At 39.7% G+C, this 16948-nt stretch overlaps 1 protein-coding gene across 1 annotated transcript in view; it reads right to left on the bottom strand.

Annotated features, from left to right (window-relative positions):
* Positions 1 to 6334, bottom strand: part of LOC145982544 (uncharacterized) — a 130297-nt gene extending 123963 nt beyond the window's left edge. Inside the window, exon 1 of the mRNA XM_083115999.1 lies at positions 6226 to 6334. Coding sequence (XP_082972125.1) covers positions 6226 to 6274 — 49 coding nt within the window. The 5' untranslated portion in view covers positions 6275 to 6334. The remainder of the gene's footprint in view (positions 1 to 6225) is intronic.
* Between the last annotated feature and the right edge of the window lie 10614 nt (positions 6335 to 16948).

Below are 16948 nucleotides of genomic sequence, written 5' to 3'. Positions count from 1 at the left end.
CATATTTGTGCATTTGTGTAGTTTATGGAGGGGCTTATTGCAAGGTGACATTACCATTAAGCCCAGTGGCGGCGATTAGGGAGGACAGTTACCCCCTCCCACATAATTTTGCCCCCCCCCCCGTGCTATGGCGTGCTAACGCAAGCCAGACTTGTCTACCAAGGGAAAGTGAACTGTCCTTTCCCCTTCAGTTTTGACACCCAATCGCCGCCACTGAGTACTCCATCGTACCACATAGATCAGAATGTAATTTCATGCTCATATGGACCACATATATTACAATAATCAGGGAAGTATACGTAAAAGGACGAAGAAATGTTGCCTTCCCCTCCGCCCTTGTAGACAACGCTGGCAAATAAGGGCTGCAAGAAATGCCTAAATATTGGCAGCTACATTCCTCAACAATTTCTACACGTAACAGTAACACAAGCGTTATAAATGCATTTCCGCTTGCAAAACGTCTGACAGAGATTAACAACAGCTACACATGATACTTAAAAAGCACGTAACTGCGCCTTTTAAAGTTTCGGACTGCTCCTCCATCCCCTCCGCAATTACCGATACGACAGCTATTTAATTAGTCATGACCCACTTTAAAGCTCACGTATCAATCAAAACATGTATTTCCGGGGCATTATCTGAGCCACAGTATGTTGCTTGTCATATAATTATATCTGATTGTTCAGAATCGAAACAAGTCGGCGTTTGAGCGTTAGGCAATCAGTGTACATTTTGTATGACTGTTAATCACATTCCCCGATAGCGTAGTGGTAGCGTCGTCACCTTTTAATCAAGGGGTGCAGGGCTCGATACTCTGTGGAGGGACATAGTGTTCGGATTAACACGAAACTGTAGGTCCAGTCCCGATTAGCATGCGTCAATTGAGAAAAAAATATGTTGACTCCAGTAACACATTAAACTGCATACACTACGAATACTTCACATTTGATGCATCAGAATACACACAGAAATGCATCAAAGGACAATTTTATCAACAGTTATTTTGTGCGATGCATTAAAATGCATCAAAATTACACGTTTAACTGTGTCAATTGATGCCGCCAAAACGCATCATATTTGGTTTCATGCATTTCGAATTCTTTGTAGCCAAATCTAGTTCGCTTCATTTTTTGACAACCAGGTGTGATGCCAATACATCCCGGTGATGCAAGGAAACTATGTTCAACCATGCTAGACGAATGAATAGCGGTGTTCAAGTTCAGAAGATTCAACAAATGCCTGTCTGCTGCTTTCAACATTTATGTACCAGGTTATCACGTACTACGTGACCCTACACCACACTGTACACTTCGCAACATCTTATTTGACCGCCCCGAAATAATTCTAAGTCCCGAAATCGTAAACTTAGCAACATTGCACTTCAGCTCCAGGTGAGAGTAGTCAACTTTGAGTAAGTCCTTCCACTAGACGAAAAACGCTGCGGTGATAGGTTTTCAATTTAACACTTTCCATGAACTTAGAAACTATAAACCGCTATTATAATACGCAATCAAACAGAAATAATAAATTGGAAAAACAACCTTGAAGGATATTTACGATTCTGCTTGCTCGACTTGAAATTTGTGGGGTTTGAAACACTGAATAGAGTTTTTCTCCACCTGGAGGAAATTGCCATCACGTTTGTGCAGAAAGAAGCAAATTTGTGAGTAGTTTATACGACATTTTATTTACAATACCTTGCATAATATCGAACAGTTCTCAAAAACATATATTTTGCACGACTTGTCGACAAAATGTGCTTGAAACACAGGAAGGTGGGACGACTTGTCGAGAAAATGTGCTTGAAACACAGGAAGGTGGGAGTCTTCATAAACGTCAACATGTTTTTAAGGGGATAACGTCATTAAGTTAACGTAGAGCAGTTGGTTAGGCGCTGCTATCCTCATTTTTCATCAAGCGTGAAACGTCGCCGGTTCAAATCCCACCCTCTCCTCTTTCTTTTTTTTTCTTTTTTTGTTTGCTGAACAGATACCGTTATTATTAGAATATTTAAAAAATGAATCCGATGCACACTTGAGGGACGTCCCTTCTGCGCATATTTCCCCTTAGAAGTTGGGGATTTCCAGGATTTAAAGTTAAAACTTTTCTTTTTTAGTTATTGTTCATATGTTGTGTTAACACACACATCATGATTAATTCACAAATCACATATACGTATTCAGGATGCAAAATGTAATGTTATTTAACTTATGTATTGTTTGTTCTTCACTGACACCTAAAATATTGATTATTTGATTTCGATATACTAAAAAAAGATATACAGTTATGTTAAGTAGTGATGTAGTGCAGTACTGTAACGAAGGAGAGCGATTAATGAGTTCAAATTGCTAAGATTGGTAATTTTATGTCCGTTCCTTCGTAATGACTGTTGTCAATACTAATTAACATAAATAAATTGTTATTGCGACGAAGGCCGATTCGATAAGAAACTACTAATAAGTATTTATATAGTGAGTGACAAACAAAAAATTCAAAACCTCATAATGATCGTTAATTCCTCACTGCTTTGTATCTAAAATGTTTGTCTTCTTTGAACAGAAAGTACGAGTATCAGATATAACAAACTTTCCCCACTAACTTTGCAATATTCGAAACAACCATTACAGACTTAGCTCTATGTAACTTGATTCTCCGCATTCCACGTGGCATGTGACTTCCTCCTATCATCGAAATAACTTTCTCTTACTATTTCCTTTCACCTCGTGAAATACAGAGACCAATGCTAACTTCTTAGCATGGTGGATAAACTTTACACCCAACGATATACTCCTGAAAAATATCCTGCCTAGGTGGAGAATCGAACCTACGACCTCCCTCGTAAGAATCAAGCACGTTACCTCTTCTCCAGGTAGCTCATGTTAAAATTTGCTACCAGTTTGAAGAAACAAATTCACACATAATGTCATATCTATAATTTCCTCATGGCAATTTTCATGAGGAAACGAATTCAGATAAAATCGAGAAACGCTGAAAGGGAAAAATGATGAACATATATATTTTCGTTTTGTCAAATTTTGTAAATTGTGTAAAAATTCCGTGTTTTGAGAAGTATTTTGTTGTTTGTTTAAAGTAGGAACAGGAGAGCGAAAAGGAGTCATTTGAACCAGATCCCGTTTGACAAGAAACTTCAGCTTTTTTCCAAAGACTGTATGAAAAGAGAGAGGAACGTATGAAATATAAAATATATGTGAAATTAAAACAATGGAAACCTTGAAAGATAATACTAACGAACTTCAAACTATGAAAAACATATTTTCGTGGTGGAAAACTCCAAGTCATTTTCGAAATATGAACTTGATGTTTTTCTATATTATGAAGTGGAGATATGGGACGATACGATCCCTCAGCAAGAAAATTTTAAGTAAGCTACCTCCAACATTTTCAATGGTCATAATTACTAATTAGGGTCCGGAAGTTGATGAAAAATCAACTTTTTTTCTGGCCCTTAAAAACAATGCTAAACCTGATATCATGTTAGTTTCCCTTTAGTTATAGCCGGAAAACACTTTCTATTTTACATTTTTTTTGCATTTTTCGGCCTTTTTTTGGCTTTTAGTTTATTTGTCAGTATTTTTAACAGTTTTTGTTGAATTTTTACTTATTTTTTGAGGTTTATTTTTCTCCTCCCCTGTTGTTTCGTGCACATTTTAAATGCATTTACTAGTAAAACTTACATCTTTAGATTTCTTGACATGGTCCTTTGAGCAAATTCACCATGAATCGAAAATACGGTAAATGGAAAAGCATAATATTATTCTTAACTGAAATGTTTGGCAATGGATTAAAATACTTTGTGTGAAGATCTACTTTGACGTTCTTTTTCTGAATACTATTATCGCTTTAATCTGTAGTTTTAAAGTAAAATTAGTCACAATATTAAATGCAATTACACTCTGGTATACGCGAAGCAGAACTGTATTTTCGGATGCTGGCCGACTACAGTATCATAGAAGGAGATGAATTGGTTGATTTGGTGTTTTAAGTCAACTTTATGCATAGTAAGGCTAATCGGGACTGGACCTACAGTTTAAAGTGGGATCCGAACAGAGTGCATAAAATAACGTGAACCGTGTGGTGTCGGGGGATCGTTTGCTTATGTAATGGAAGGTCATGGGTTCAAACCTACTTCTTTGCAAAATCTTTTTCGGGAAGTAAACGGCTTTGGACGAGAATGCTTATCTACGTTTCTTGGATATTTCCGTTGATATTTATGCTATTTATGTGCAGCATTTCCGGATGGAGAAAGTTGACATGTAAGTTCTTAATATGTGTTAACTTATAACAGCTGAATGAAAGGAAAAGTATTTCCTAAAATCCTGCCAATCACTGAAAGATTAAAAACATTAGTAGAAGCATTACTTGAGGCATGCACAGTGGCGACGATTATGTAGTGTGGAGAGGCAGATGACCCCGCACTGTGCTAAACATTATCTACCAAGGGAAAGAAACTGTCCTTGCCCTCCCCCCTACCTCCCACCTTGCCCCATCAGTTTTGAAACCCAATCGCCGCCACTGAGCATGCATCGCATAAATATTTACAGTAATATCATATAATATTATATTACGTTATTAGAACACTTCGTACTCGGTAAATAAAAAGGAAAAAATAATAAGGAAAAGGTGGGATTTGAACCTACGAGGTTTCGATCTTGACGAAAACAGTAAAAAAACGAAAGTACTGTTATCTAACCAACTACTCCAGGAGATTGCTAACAGAAAGCTCAGTAAAACACGTTAATCTCAGTTGAAGCAACACTGTGCCGGAGTTTCGAACCATTTTTCGCCAAGAACCAAGGAAAAGACACACTTTGCAGAATCGTTTGGTGTTGTGCAAGGTATCTTTACTAAACATTTCGCATAAAATCATCATAAATTTGCCTTCTTGCATTCAAATGTGACCGCAATTCTTTCCAGGTGGATGAGAACCTGTTCAGTGTTTCACAATGCACATACGTTTTCCTATTTTCAAATTCAGAAATAAGAATCTTGAAATATTTTCAACATTCGTATTTCTACTTAATATTTTTTTGTCTACTGATATATTTTATTACTGCTTTAGGGTATCTTTACTTTATGGAATATGAAAGAATGAAAAAAAATCACGAGCGTTTTCATTCAGGAAGAAGAAATGTTGCAAAGTTGGCTACTCTTAGTTGGCTCTGAAGCGCTATGCTGCCAAATTTACGAATTCCGGACTTTGAAATTTTTCAGGGCGGTCAAATAAGATGTTGCGAAGTGTACATCGCTCCTGGACGTGGAGAAAATGGTGCAGACACCACATACCCTACATAAAAATAATTGGAGACGATTGGCGACTCTGCGTTCAACTTAGTAAACTAACCAACTAAACACGTGGCTGCAAAAAAGAGAGTCCGAAAGGTGCAGCAAATTGGACGGGGCATGTGTATTATAGGGAAGAAATAATTAGAAAAAGACTGGTTAAGTTTCATCAGAATTTTCTCCCATCGAAAAGTCTCATTCCAAGCGAGTGAAGGAATGGCTTCACACAATTATCAAAGACGATGCTCGCGAAGTTTAAATTTTGCTAGCTTGAAAAAAATGTGCACATTTTTCTAAGAAGTTCGCTTTTATCGCAAGAGTAAAACCTTTCTTGATCCTCAGCAAGCGTGACAATTTTGTGTAGAAACTGAATAAGCGCTCTCGTTTCATTGCTTTTGTGCCGAAAAAAAATAATTTGTGTAAAACTTAATTATCGAATTCTAATTGCGAAATCTGGGTTCCTAGTCTCTCTAGCAATTCATTAAAAAAGGACTATAGTTTGAATACATGGGGAACCTTACGGCCGCTCTTACACGTCCAATTATAACTAGGTACTCGTATTTTATTGCTACAAGTTCGACATTAATCTAATGAATGCAATGTGCAAACAACTGCAATTAACAGCTGAGAGAACTCCAAAACAAAGTATTTTCCCACTTCGCATCATATGATTGATCCCCGTGGCGGAGTGGTTAGCACGACGCCAGGGGTCCTGGGTTTGAATCCTGACCTGGGCATGGATGTTTGTGAGTGTCCATTCATCAATTTCATCATATCATCACTCATCCCCATCTTCGCAAATTAGCCAAAAGTAGCACAAGAAGCGAAGTAAAATAAAAAAAATCAATCATATGATTTTTGATACAGCTGTAAAATGAACGACAACAAATTCATATCATTTCCCCGTTTGACTGATCCACCTACCTGTTGCTATCACAGCCACCGCCACGCTCCGGGTTTCGTACCTCGCCATCAGCCCTCACGTCCTGCGAATGGATGGGAGAGCTTCACTAGCGCCACCGCACGGCACGCGGGCAACACGCGAACTAAACAATGGGCGAACTTCAAAAGAAGCAAGGTTCGTGCTACGGCGCCCGCGCATTTCTACGATCTCTCGCGTGGGTTTCTGGTGGAGGGAAATAAAAAGAGCCTTCGATTCCGTAAATAAGTTATTTAATGAATATTGAGTTGTTGTTTGAGGTCCACTTGATGTGGAGTAAGGCTAATTGGGACTGCACCTACAGTTTTAAGTTGGATCCGAACCATTACGTGTCTCCACCGGGTATCGAACCCGGGACACCTTGATGACAAGGCGACGACGTTTTCACTACGTCATAGGAGAGTCCCATGATTTAGCTGAGAAACGCACTCAATGAAAAACCCATACTACAGTCGGGAATCGATCCCTACACCAAATGCGAGATCGTGAATAGAACATTCAATGTTCCTGGACAACGAGAAGAAACGCATGTTATGTGGCCATTTTTGTGTTCGTTCTACTGTTTTCTGCCCATAACCTATTTTGGAACTTGCTCTACTTCTAATTGTCTCTACATATTTCCTTGTTCTCTTCCCACAATTCATCTCTCTCTCTCCCCCCTCTCTCTCTTCGATTTGATTTTTGCTATTTAACGTCGCTTTTCTTTCACTTCTGAAATTAATGAAGGAACGCTCATAAAGAACTCCCATGTCATGGCGTCTCTCTCTCTCTCTCTCTGTGTGTGTGTGTGTGTATAACCATCCTCCTTTCCATCCCTTCCTGTCTCTGTAACTTCTATAAATATCTTTCCCTCACTCTCTTATCTCTCGCAATTCTCCTTTCTCTCTCTCTTTCACTATTTTCCCTTGTCTAGGACTACCAGATACCTATAAGAAAAATCTACGACAATCGCATTTACACTAAATATAATATAATACTCTGGACTGTCACACAAATCTACAAAGGGAAAGGGGGGAAAAGCAGTGTCCACAAGTTTACGACATCATAACAAAGAAACTTTTAGAGAAGGAAGAAAATAGCAGGTATGAAGGAAACGAGAGAGAATACAAGAACAGAATACAATTACAGAGAGAGAGTGTTTGAATGAGAGAGAGAGAGAGAGAGAGAGAGAGAGAGAGAGAGAGAGAGAGAGAGAGAGAGAGAGAAGTAAACAAGCAAGTGTGAGAGAAATAAAGAAATAGAGATAGACAGAGAGAGAGAGAAGAGAAATAGCTGAGGATAGATAAATGACAGGGAGAGTGGAGAAATAATAAAATAATAAATTGAAACAAAAGAAATATTTTTTTATTTAAAACATGTTTAAAATGTTTTAGACAGTGTTTTAATAAAAAATACATGTTTGAAACAAATAAAACATTTAAAACAATGATTTAATTTCTAGGAATAATAATTAATAAGGAATCTGTTAATCATCCAAGGAATTGCTGTGTTTCTAGTTATAAAGTAGATATTACAAACTTCTTAAAATGCCTATTTATGGCAATGAAACAATCAAATGCTGACCGAGGCAAAATTAATTGTAGAAAAAATTATACACTAAAACGTAACGTTTCCACCCTCTAACAGGATCTTCTTCAGACAAAGATTCACAATTTCATCTAAAGGTCCAACCAGCATCTTATACGTATACTGTCCTGAAGTTTACATAATCAGAAAGAAAAACACATTTTTTTATTACCACCTGGCACAGTCAATATGAGTGCCAATCGTGACACATATCTAGTAAAATTCAGCCATGCAAATCTGCCATGTTGTCCACATGAATATGACAATGTGTCCATACAAAAGTAAATTAGAAAATCTGATGGAAACAAATCTGGTGATCCTGATGGCCATCCCATAAGTTCGTATCCCCTTATCTAGGAGACAGGAAACCTTTCTTCAAGAAAGAAGAACATGTATGGTGAGGAGGGCTCCATTATCTTAAAAAGGAGTTCCTGAAGGTAGTTGTGGAAAGTCCCATTGAAAAACAAATGCCATTCTCCATCAAGCAACATCACGCTATTACGCTGATACTCTTTATGGCATGCAGCTTTTTGATTCCCCAAATTCTTCAATTGTACCTTTTCACTTTGGTGCAGACATGCTATGAAAATGATGTTGCACAGTTGATTGACCGTATTTTACAGAACACACACGCAAGAACACCGTGCTTTTCCCTGTGGAGTTCACATGCTATCATTCTGTCTGACAGCATACAGGTGTGATACTGCAACTCACATTCTCCCCCTCCCCCCCACACACCTTGTGCAAAGGTCCAGACTCACTTCAGGGCATGCAACTTATATTTTAATTTTTTATGATTATGTATTTTTGAAGGCAATAAATGCACTAGATTCACAAATGTGTTCTTTGGACATCTGTATTTATCTGGCTGTGTCCGAAAGGAGCAAGACCGTACTTGACGCGAACTTCCTTCGAGAATAATCACGCAGCTAAGTCTTGAAGCATTAGACTGAAAGCGATAATATGTCTAATTGCACTTTGGAATGGAGTGCTTCATACAATCAGTAGGTAAAACTGCGAACACATGGTTTTACCATGTTGAAAACACTTATCTTTCACCACAAAATCACACAGCATTTTAAAAAGTTCTTGCACTCACATTTCCACACAATAGAACTACAACCAACATCTGGCTGACTTTCGAGTTCCATGATTTAAAAGAAGAAATGAACAACAAGCACGCAAGCGTGCATTGATGCTCATTGTGTGCTACAGGCTCGATTGCTTGCTTAATTGACACTTCTGAGCTTCACTAGGTGACGTCACATCCGACAAGTCCATACTTCAAGCCTGCTTTTTCGGTTTTTCGGACACAGCCTTTGGCTCTATGTATTATAGATTTCTAATCAATGACATTTGTAATCCTCTGTGGCCGTGCAGTATAATGCGCTGTGTTTGGATTCCGACTACGGCACGGCATGGGTTCGAGTCCACCTGGGTTCAGTCTCTGGGTTTTTGGCCTGTGTATAGAACCGGTGACAACCCACCATTATGGGGAAAATGGGGAGCTATGAGAGTGTAGCGTAACCCGGTCATTGATATCTCCTATAACGGCTGAGGGTTCCACCTGCTGAGGGTTCCACCTGCTGACCCCACGTCACCCCATTACTGGTTGAACATCTCCACACATCAAGGTAGGATTGTCGGAGGGAGACTGGCAGTCGGGGGGTAGGCTAAGGCCCTTCAAGGCCTGTAGAGCCACGGGTTATTATTATTATTATTATTATTATTATTATTATTATTATTATTCAATATCATTTAATGGAATGTATTTTTACAGGGTGATTGTTTCGCTAAAATACCTTGGAAAATGCAAATATCTCAAAGGCCACGCATTTTATTTAGAACATACCTACATGAATACATAGCTTGATACATGATAAACATGTGCATATTACAGAAGGCGTTAAAAATGTCCGCCACCGCTGCTCAAGCAGTCGAACTCGACGCTCCATATTTGCAATGAACACATTCTCCGCTACTGTGTAACCCATTCCTCTGCATTAATTTCACACACTGAGCAAAAATTGAAAATAATCTTGTATGTCACTAATTGTGTATTTCACCTGTGCTCCACACAAGCCAACTCCAGTGCCAACTACAGCCGAGAGGAAGAGCATAAATGATAATTATTTGTAAGGTCATTATCAAGGCGCCACATTGTTACCAAATTTTGCAGCCACACAATGTTACTCAGCTGACTTTATTTCGTTTCTTTCTAAAAGTATAAGGTTCTTTTCACCGCATGTCACATATTTGTGCACATTGAATGAGCTGAGATATTCGCATTATCCAGGGTCTAGCAGTGAAAGCATAACCCTGCATTTGCAATAAGATATCTGTTCATTAGTTTACCCTAGTTTAACATATAACTTTCGTTCTTCTCTTTTTATCAGGATTTTTTAGTGACATCAGCTCCGAATCATCAGTGTTCATCCTCTCAATCATAACTTACGATAGGTTTGTGTCCATTACACAACCACTAGAAAGGCTTCACTCTACATTCCGATTGGCTGCTATTAATATGTCCGTTGTGTGGTTCACCTCTGCAGCCATTGCTCTTCTACCAATCAGTGGGCTGAAGTACTACGGGCAATAGTTCTATGGAAACAATGAAGTGTGCTTACCTTTGCACATCCATGATGCTTTCGCAAAGGTAAGAACTGTTAAATGCATTTACATTTGAATTCAAAGTGATATAATTTAAGAAAATATGGATATTACATGGATTACACCTATCATCATCACAAATAAATAATTTTGAACAATAAAAATTAAGGTAATAGCATAACATAAAATGATCTAACAATAGTAAGGCTAGAAACTTTGTCTAGCATAAAGTCCTCTTTATGAGGGATAAGCTAATTAGGACTGGACCTACAGTTTAAAGTGTGATCCGAATCACTGTGCAATATGCAAAACCGAATGTACCATTAGAAATTCAAAATTACATTGCAATGTAATATTTATATTCTGCTGTTTGTAACTAATCAAAATATTTTGTTATGCAAAGTGTTGGCTTATGTTAAAAAATAGGTATAATAGCATCGCATTGAGATGGTATTTGTTTAGCACAAGGAATTTATAATTATATCTTCACAATTAGCCAAAAGTGACAGAACAGAACAGTAATTTAATGCAAATGAGTTCAATAATATTATCAGTGTTTTTTAATTGTGCTTATTTTTTCAATGGTACTTTCACCATTTTTTCATCTATCTGAGTCTAATTGTGTATTTAAGAGCAAATCTCACAATTTATTAATCGTATGAGAACTAGTGCAACGGAACTCCAAAAATGCAGTTTTGAGTATTGTTTAAATAAACAGATCGACATATCTCCACTTCTAATCCTTAGAAGTAAGTTGGATTTGATTGATTGATTTTATTTTGCTTCGCGTTTTGTGCCTCTTGGCTTATTTGCGAAGATGGGGATGAGTGATGAAATGATGAAATCGATGAATGGACATTCACAAACAACCATGTCTGAGCGGGATTCGAACCCGGGAGCAGCAAGTTGGAGTCACGTATCTCGGATCTTTTAAGCGCCATACATATTCCTAAGAATACATGATTTCTTCTTTCCTGTAAATTCGAAAACTTGGAATTACGTCCGTCTCGTTCTCATACGATACGTTCTTAACTTTGCTTAGCTCAATATAATCCGAAAATCCAGAATCTCTCCGCACTTTACTTAGGTGTGGCAGCATTATTCTGTGGCTATTCAGATTCCCTTTGGTGCTGAACTTCACACGATTTTTTCCTTACCTCACACCAGGGCTGGGAGAACTCAGCAGCCATGTTCATGGTTGTGAACGCCACAGCCCTCGGCTTCATAGGCTTTGCATTCTTGAAGATGTTTTCAGTAATCAGAAAGTCTAGGCTGTCCCTCAGGTCCACACAGGAGAAGCAGGACCTTCGTCTGCTTAGAACTCTATTAAGAGCTCAAATATCAATAGCCTTTTTCTATCCTATCTACTAGGGCTGAGAGTACTCAGCAGTCATGTTCATGGTTGTGAATGTCATAGCTCTCGGCTTCATAGGCTTCGCGTACTTCAAGATGCTTTCGGTGATCAGAAAGTCCAGATTGTCCCTCAGGTCCACCCAGGAGAGGCAGGACTGTGTTGTAGCTCAGAGGTTCGCAGTCATCGTGACAACACTATGCTTATGCTGGGTACCAGTCATTCTCATCAAAATATTGACCCTCACAGGTAAGGAATGGCATTCCTCCAAATGCATTCAACTTTCATTGTTGAAATGCCTTGTCTTGAAACTTTTATAAATATATTGTGCAACGTCCACCCACGCAGTGCTCAGCACCACGGCGCAGGAGTACTGGTACTTGCTGAGTTCAACACGCTAAACACTGCAGTTGGGTGGTCGGCAAAAGTTTACCCATATGTGCTAACTGATTCAGTCGTAGTACAAAGACTCAGAAATATCTCAGGGCTTGCTGGGTGTAAAGAAAGATTAAACCAGGTTTATATATATATATATATATATAAAGTTTATTATAATCAGAACACAAAGAGGTCCGTTAGCACACTAGTCTTTACCTGTACCACCTTTAGACTCTAAGAAAAATGGGGGGAACAGGGAACATCCAATTCATTCCTCGCAGTGAGGCGCCAATGGGGAGTATGGGGACCTAATTTTATTTAGGGTCTGGTCGCCGCAGTCGTCACGGGTTCCCCTGAAAAAGAGAGTAGGTTGTCTGGAAACCCAACGCCACACTACCCTGGCGGGGTGCCGCAGGTTGATAGGGGAAGGAAACCTCTCGCAGCAAGCGGAGCGGGTCCTCTCACTCTAAAGTGGAGTTGTTCTCTCTCGCCAATAAGCGGAGTGGGGTATCTCTCACTCGAAAGTGGAGTGGGTTCTCTTGCCAAAGGCAGAGTTCAACCTCTCTCGCTGGAAGGCGGAGTGCGGCTTCTCTCGCCCGCAGGCGGAGGACAACTTCTCTTGGGTGCTTGGTCTCTCGCAAGAGCGGAGTGCAACTTCCTTCCTTCCTTAGGATGCTTGGACTCTCGCAAGAGCGGAGTTATCCTTCTTCCAGGTCCGTTGGTAAGAGAGATCCTATCGTGAGCCGACCTGAAAGCCAACTGAACTTCGGGCCTCGCTGCGCTGGCTTTATACTCGCGGTGGCGCATGGGTGGTGAAAATTTTAACTACCAGTACGCGTTGCTAACTCATTTTTTTTACATATTGCAACCTTCGTACTGAGAAGCATCCAAGAAGTAACATTAAGAAAACACTAGTGGGAAAATCACAAGTTACACGTGTCAATATAAACTAAAACTGTGTGCATTCAGACAATACAATTGATATTGAGCCTCACAGGACTCTTCAACGAATTGAACAGTATAAATGACAATAAATGATAACATTTACCAAATACAACGACCACGCAGGGTCTAATAATGAGCGAAGTTAATAAACGTAGAGGTGGACCCGTTAACATTTACAGAATACAGCGACCACGCAGGGTCAAATAATAATAAGCGAAACTAATAACCGTAGAGGTGGATCCGTTAACACATTTAAACATTTAGCATGCATTCTTCATCCATACCTTCTTAACAAAATATAATATTGCGACCGCGCAGGGTCGTTAAATGTGGCGACCACGCAGGGTCGTTACATACGCCCCTCCCTCGGGCAAAAATTTTTGTAGAAATTAAAAACTTATAATTTCTGGAAAAATTTTACTGGAAAAGATTAAACTGATAAGAGTCTCTGTCTCTTCTACACTTCAATCACTTGGTCCGCTTCTTCCCCTACTACTTCTCTTCTTCGCTCCGGAGAACATCTGTAAAGGCGAAGGTTGTCGAAGTTGACTCTGTCGACTGGGTTCTTGGTCGTCGGGTTCAATAGCAGGGCAGTGTTGCTTCGAACATCCGTGGCGACATAGGGGCCAATAAACACCTCAAATAGCTTGGCGATTGTCTTATTCTTTCTGGAACTCAGCTTATGGTTCCTGACAAGAACCAAGTCACCTTCTTGCAACAGGAAGGCATTTCCTTTTACTTTAAATTTCCTTTTCTCAGTTTTGGAGCGTTCTCTGGTTCTTGCCATGAATAACTTTTGATCCCAGTTGTCTATTTGGGAATCGGCTTCGTCGATGGGCCAGTTGAAGTGGTCCAAAACTTCATTAGGCACAGGCCTGTTAAAGAATAACTCTGAAGGTGCGTATCCTGTAACTTCTGAAACAGAGTTGGTTAGGAGCCATGAAATTTCGGTTAGATACTTTGACCAAGACTGGTGCTCACGATGACAGAACAATCTGAGTAACCGCACTATTTCTTGGTTCATTCGTTCGATGGTATTACTGCTGGGGTGATAAGCGGTGGTGAAGTAATACTTAATCCCTTTCTTATCTAAATACTCCTTCCACAATCCAGAAGTAAACTGTGTTCCTCTATCTGATAGTATTGCTCTCACCTTTGGAAAATGGGAGAAATATCCTCTCTCCATTACATTAAGGATTTCCCTGGCCGTTCCTCGTCTCAGAGGGTAAGTGGAGACAAATTTGGTTCCTACATCTACCATGGTCAAAATATATTGGTACCCATGAGACATAGGTAACTTTCCAATTAGGTCGACTGATAAAAGTTCATGAGGATTTTTCTGGTTAATGTGTAGCTTATCCTTCAAAATACCTAATTTGTCCATTTTCGTTTTAGCGCAGGTGAGACAATCCCTAACATGTTTGGCTATATCCATCTTCAATTTGGGCCAAAAATATCTACTCTTAATTCTCTTAAGGGTTTTAGCCATGCCGAAGTGACCCAGTTCGTCGTGGTTCTCCTTTAGGACCCTCTTTTTCAGATTCTCGGGGACACACAATTTCCAGGAGACTTCATCTCCAGATGTTTTCCTAAATAAGAGGTTTCCATACACTTGATACAATCTTTTCATCCTGGATTCAACTGGGGAGTCGTTAACTTCCTCTTGTCTCAGAACCTTTAAGACAGATTTGCAGAAGTTATCCCCTTCTTGGGCCTGGATCCAATTCTCTACATCCTCCACTTCTCCCCTTTCTTGCCAAACGTAGTTCACATGGAAAAATTTGGTGTCCTCATTTTTGACGCCCTCCTCGGCTGGATAACGGCTGAGTATATCGGGAACCGTGTTTTCCTTTCCTTGTATATAAATAATTTCAAAAGAATAAGATTGTAGTTTCAGGGACCATCTGGTGAGCCGACAGTTCCAGTTCCTGGAATTTTGGAGCCAAACTAACCCTTTGTGATCAGTGTAGATTTTGAAATGTCTCCCGCGAAGATAAATTTCAAACTTGCTTACTCCAAAAAGTATGGCCAGGCATTCCAGTTCATGAATGGAGTAGTGTACTTCATTGTTCTTTAGCTTCCTGCTAGCATACTGGATTACAGCTTTCTCTCCGTTCTGCTCCTGAAATAAGACACATCCTAAGCCCTTGGTCGAAGCGTCACATTGTACGCAGAACTCCTGGTCCAAATCAGGTTGAGCCAGGGCAGGAGCGGTTACCAGTTCTTGTTTAAGCTGGTCGAAGGCGGATTGTTGCATTGAACCCCAATTCCATCTAGCGGTTTTAGAGAGTAACTTCAGCAATGGCTCTGTCTTAACCGAAAAATCTTTTATGAATTTCCGTCTCCAATTTGCGAGTCCCAAAAATTTCCTGACATCTTACTTAGTTTTAGGTTGTGGAAACTTCAGGATGGCTTCGTTCTTTTTCGGGTCTATTTTAGCAAAGTTACATTTGCGAAGTTTCACCTTAAGTCCAACCTCTTCTAATCTATGGAGCACCTCTTCTATATGTAGAATATGGCTGTCGAAATCCGCATCAAAAATCAGAAGATCGTCTATGTACACTGTCAGATAACTTTCAGTTTCAGGTCCAAAAACTGTATGCATAACTGACACAAAGGTAGACACAGCATTAGATAAGCCGTAAGGCATCTTCAAGAATTCGTACTGGCGACCTTTGTATGAAAAATCAGTGTATTTTCGGCATTCTTGTTTCAAAGGTATCTGTAAATAGCCTGAAGCTAGATCTAAACTTGAAAAATACTGGGCTTGTTTAAATCTCTGCAATGACTCATCAATAGGTGTCACTGAACTTTTAGGAACAATCATAATAGCATTTAATAGTCGAAAATCCAGGCAGGGTCTTACACTTCCATCGGGCTTGTCTACCACTAGTAATGGATTTAGATAGGGTGATACCGATGGTTGTATAATGTTCCAGCTTTTCCACAAGCTAAGTTCCTTTTCTAGAGCGGCCCTTTTCGAAAGCGGCACAGGATATGGCGGGCGATGAACTGGTTCGGTACTTTTTAACAGGATCTCACATTCGGCACTTTCCATGGTACCAGGCTTCTCTGAGAATACAGCTATATATCGATTCAGCACTTGCAGCAACTCCTGTTTCTGGGAATCATTCAGAATGTCTATAGTTTCGACCTTCTCTTTGAGGTCTGCCGGTTTATACATCCACACTTCGTCTCTTTCTTGGACCTTTTGGATGTACCGCACAATCTCAACATCCAGTGGATTCCCTACATCTTGATCCGGAGTATTTCCAAAATACAATTTCACCGAGTTTCTTCTGAAATTTATCTCGGCTTCGTGCTGCTTCAAGAATGGCATGCCCAAAAGAAGATCTGTACCAAAACCTCTCAATATAAAAACTTCAGTACTGAACACCATACCTTCAATCTCCAGTTCCACACGTCTGCTGCCAAAAACACGCTTCCTATGGCTCCCAGAAAAATCCACCAATCTTATCTCTGGAACCTTCTGCACTTGAATACCTGGAATTTGTTCCTTTAATTTAGCCCAAATTTCATAACTTAAAATAGAGCATTCGCTCCCAGTATCTATTACACAAGTCACTGGTATATCTATTAACTTTGTCGCCACTGCTGGTGATTTGTATCTAGTCCTTGATTCCCTAGCAGATTTCAGTTCACTCTGTAATTTTACTTCTTCTGTTTCAGATAGTTGGAAGTTAACCTTCAGTTCTTGGATAGCTGTATCAGGTCGCTCCTTTGAGGCCCCTTGCCTAAATGGGAACGAAGCACCTAGACAAGGATGTAGTTTGTTTGGCAGGATTGAGACCTTTGATTAAGCAGGAAGTCCCGGGTTGTTTCTAGGGCTTCCTCCT

This window comes from Lepisma saccharinum, unplaced genomic scaffold (assembly GCF_977018435.1).
Source record: "Lepisma saccharinum unplaced genomic scaffold, izLepSacc3.1 HAP1_SCAFFOLD_238, whole genome shotgun sequence".
NCBI classification, from domain to species: domain Eukaryota; kingdom Metazoa; phylum Arthropoda; class Insecta; order Zygentoma; family Lepismatidae; genus Lepisma; species Lepisma saccharinum.
Note: the sequence above shows the minus strand (reverse complement) of the source record. Positions and strands in the feature narration are given on the sequence as shown.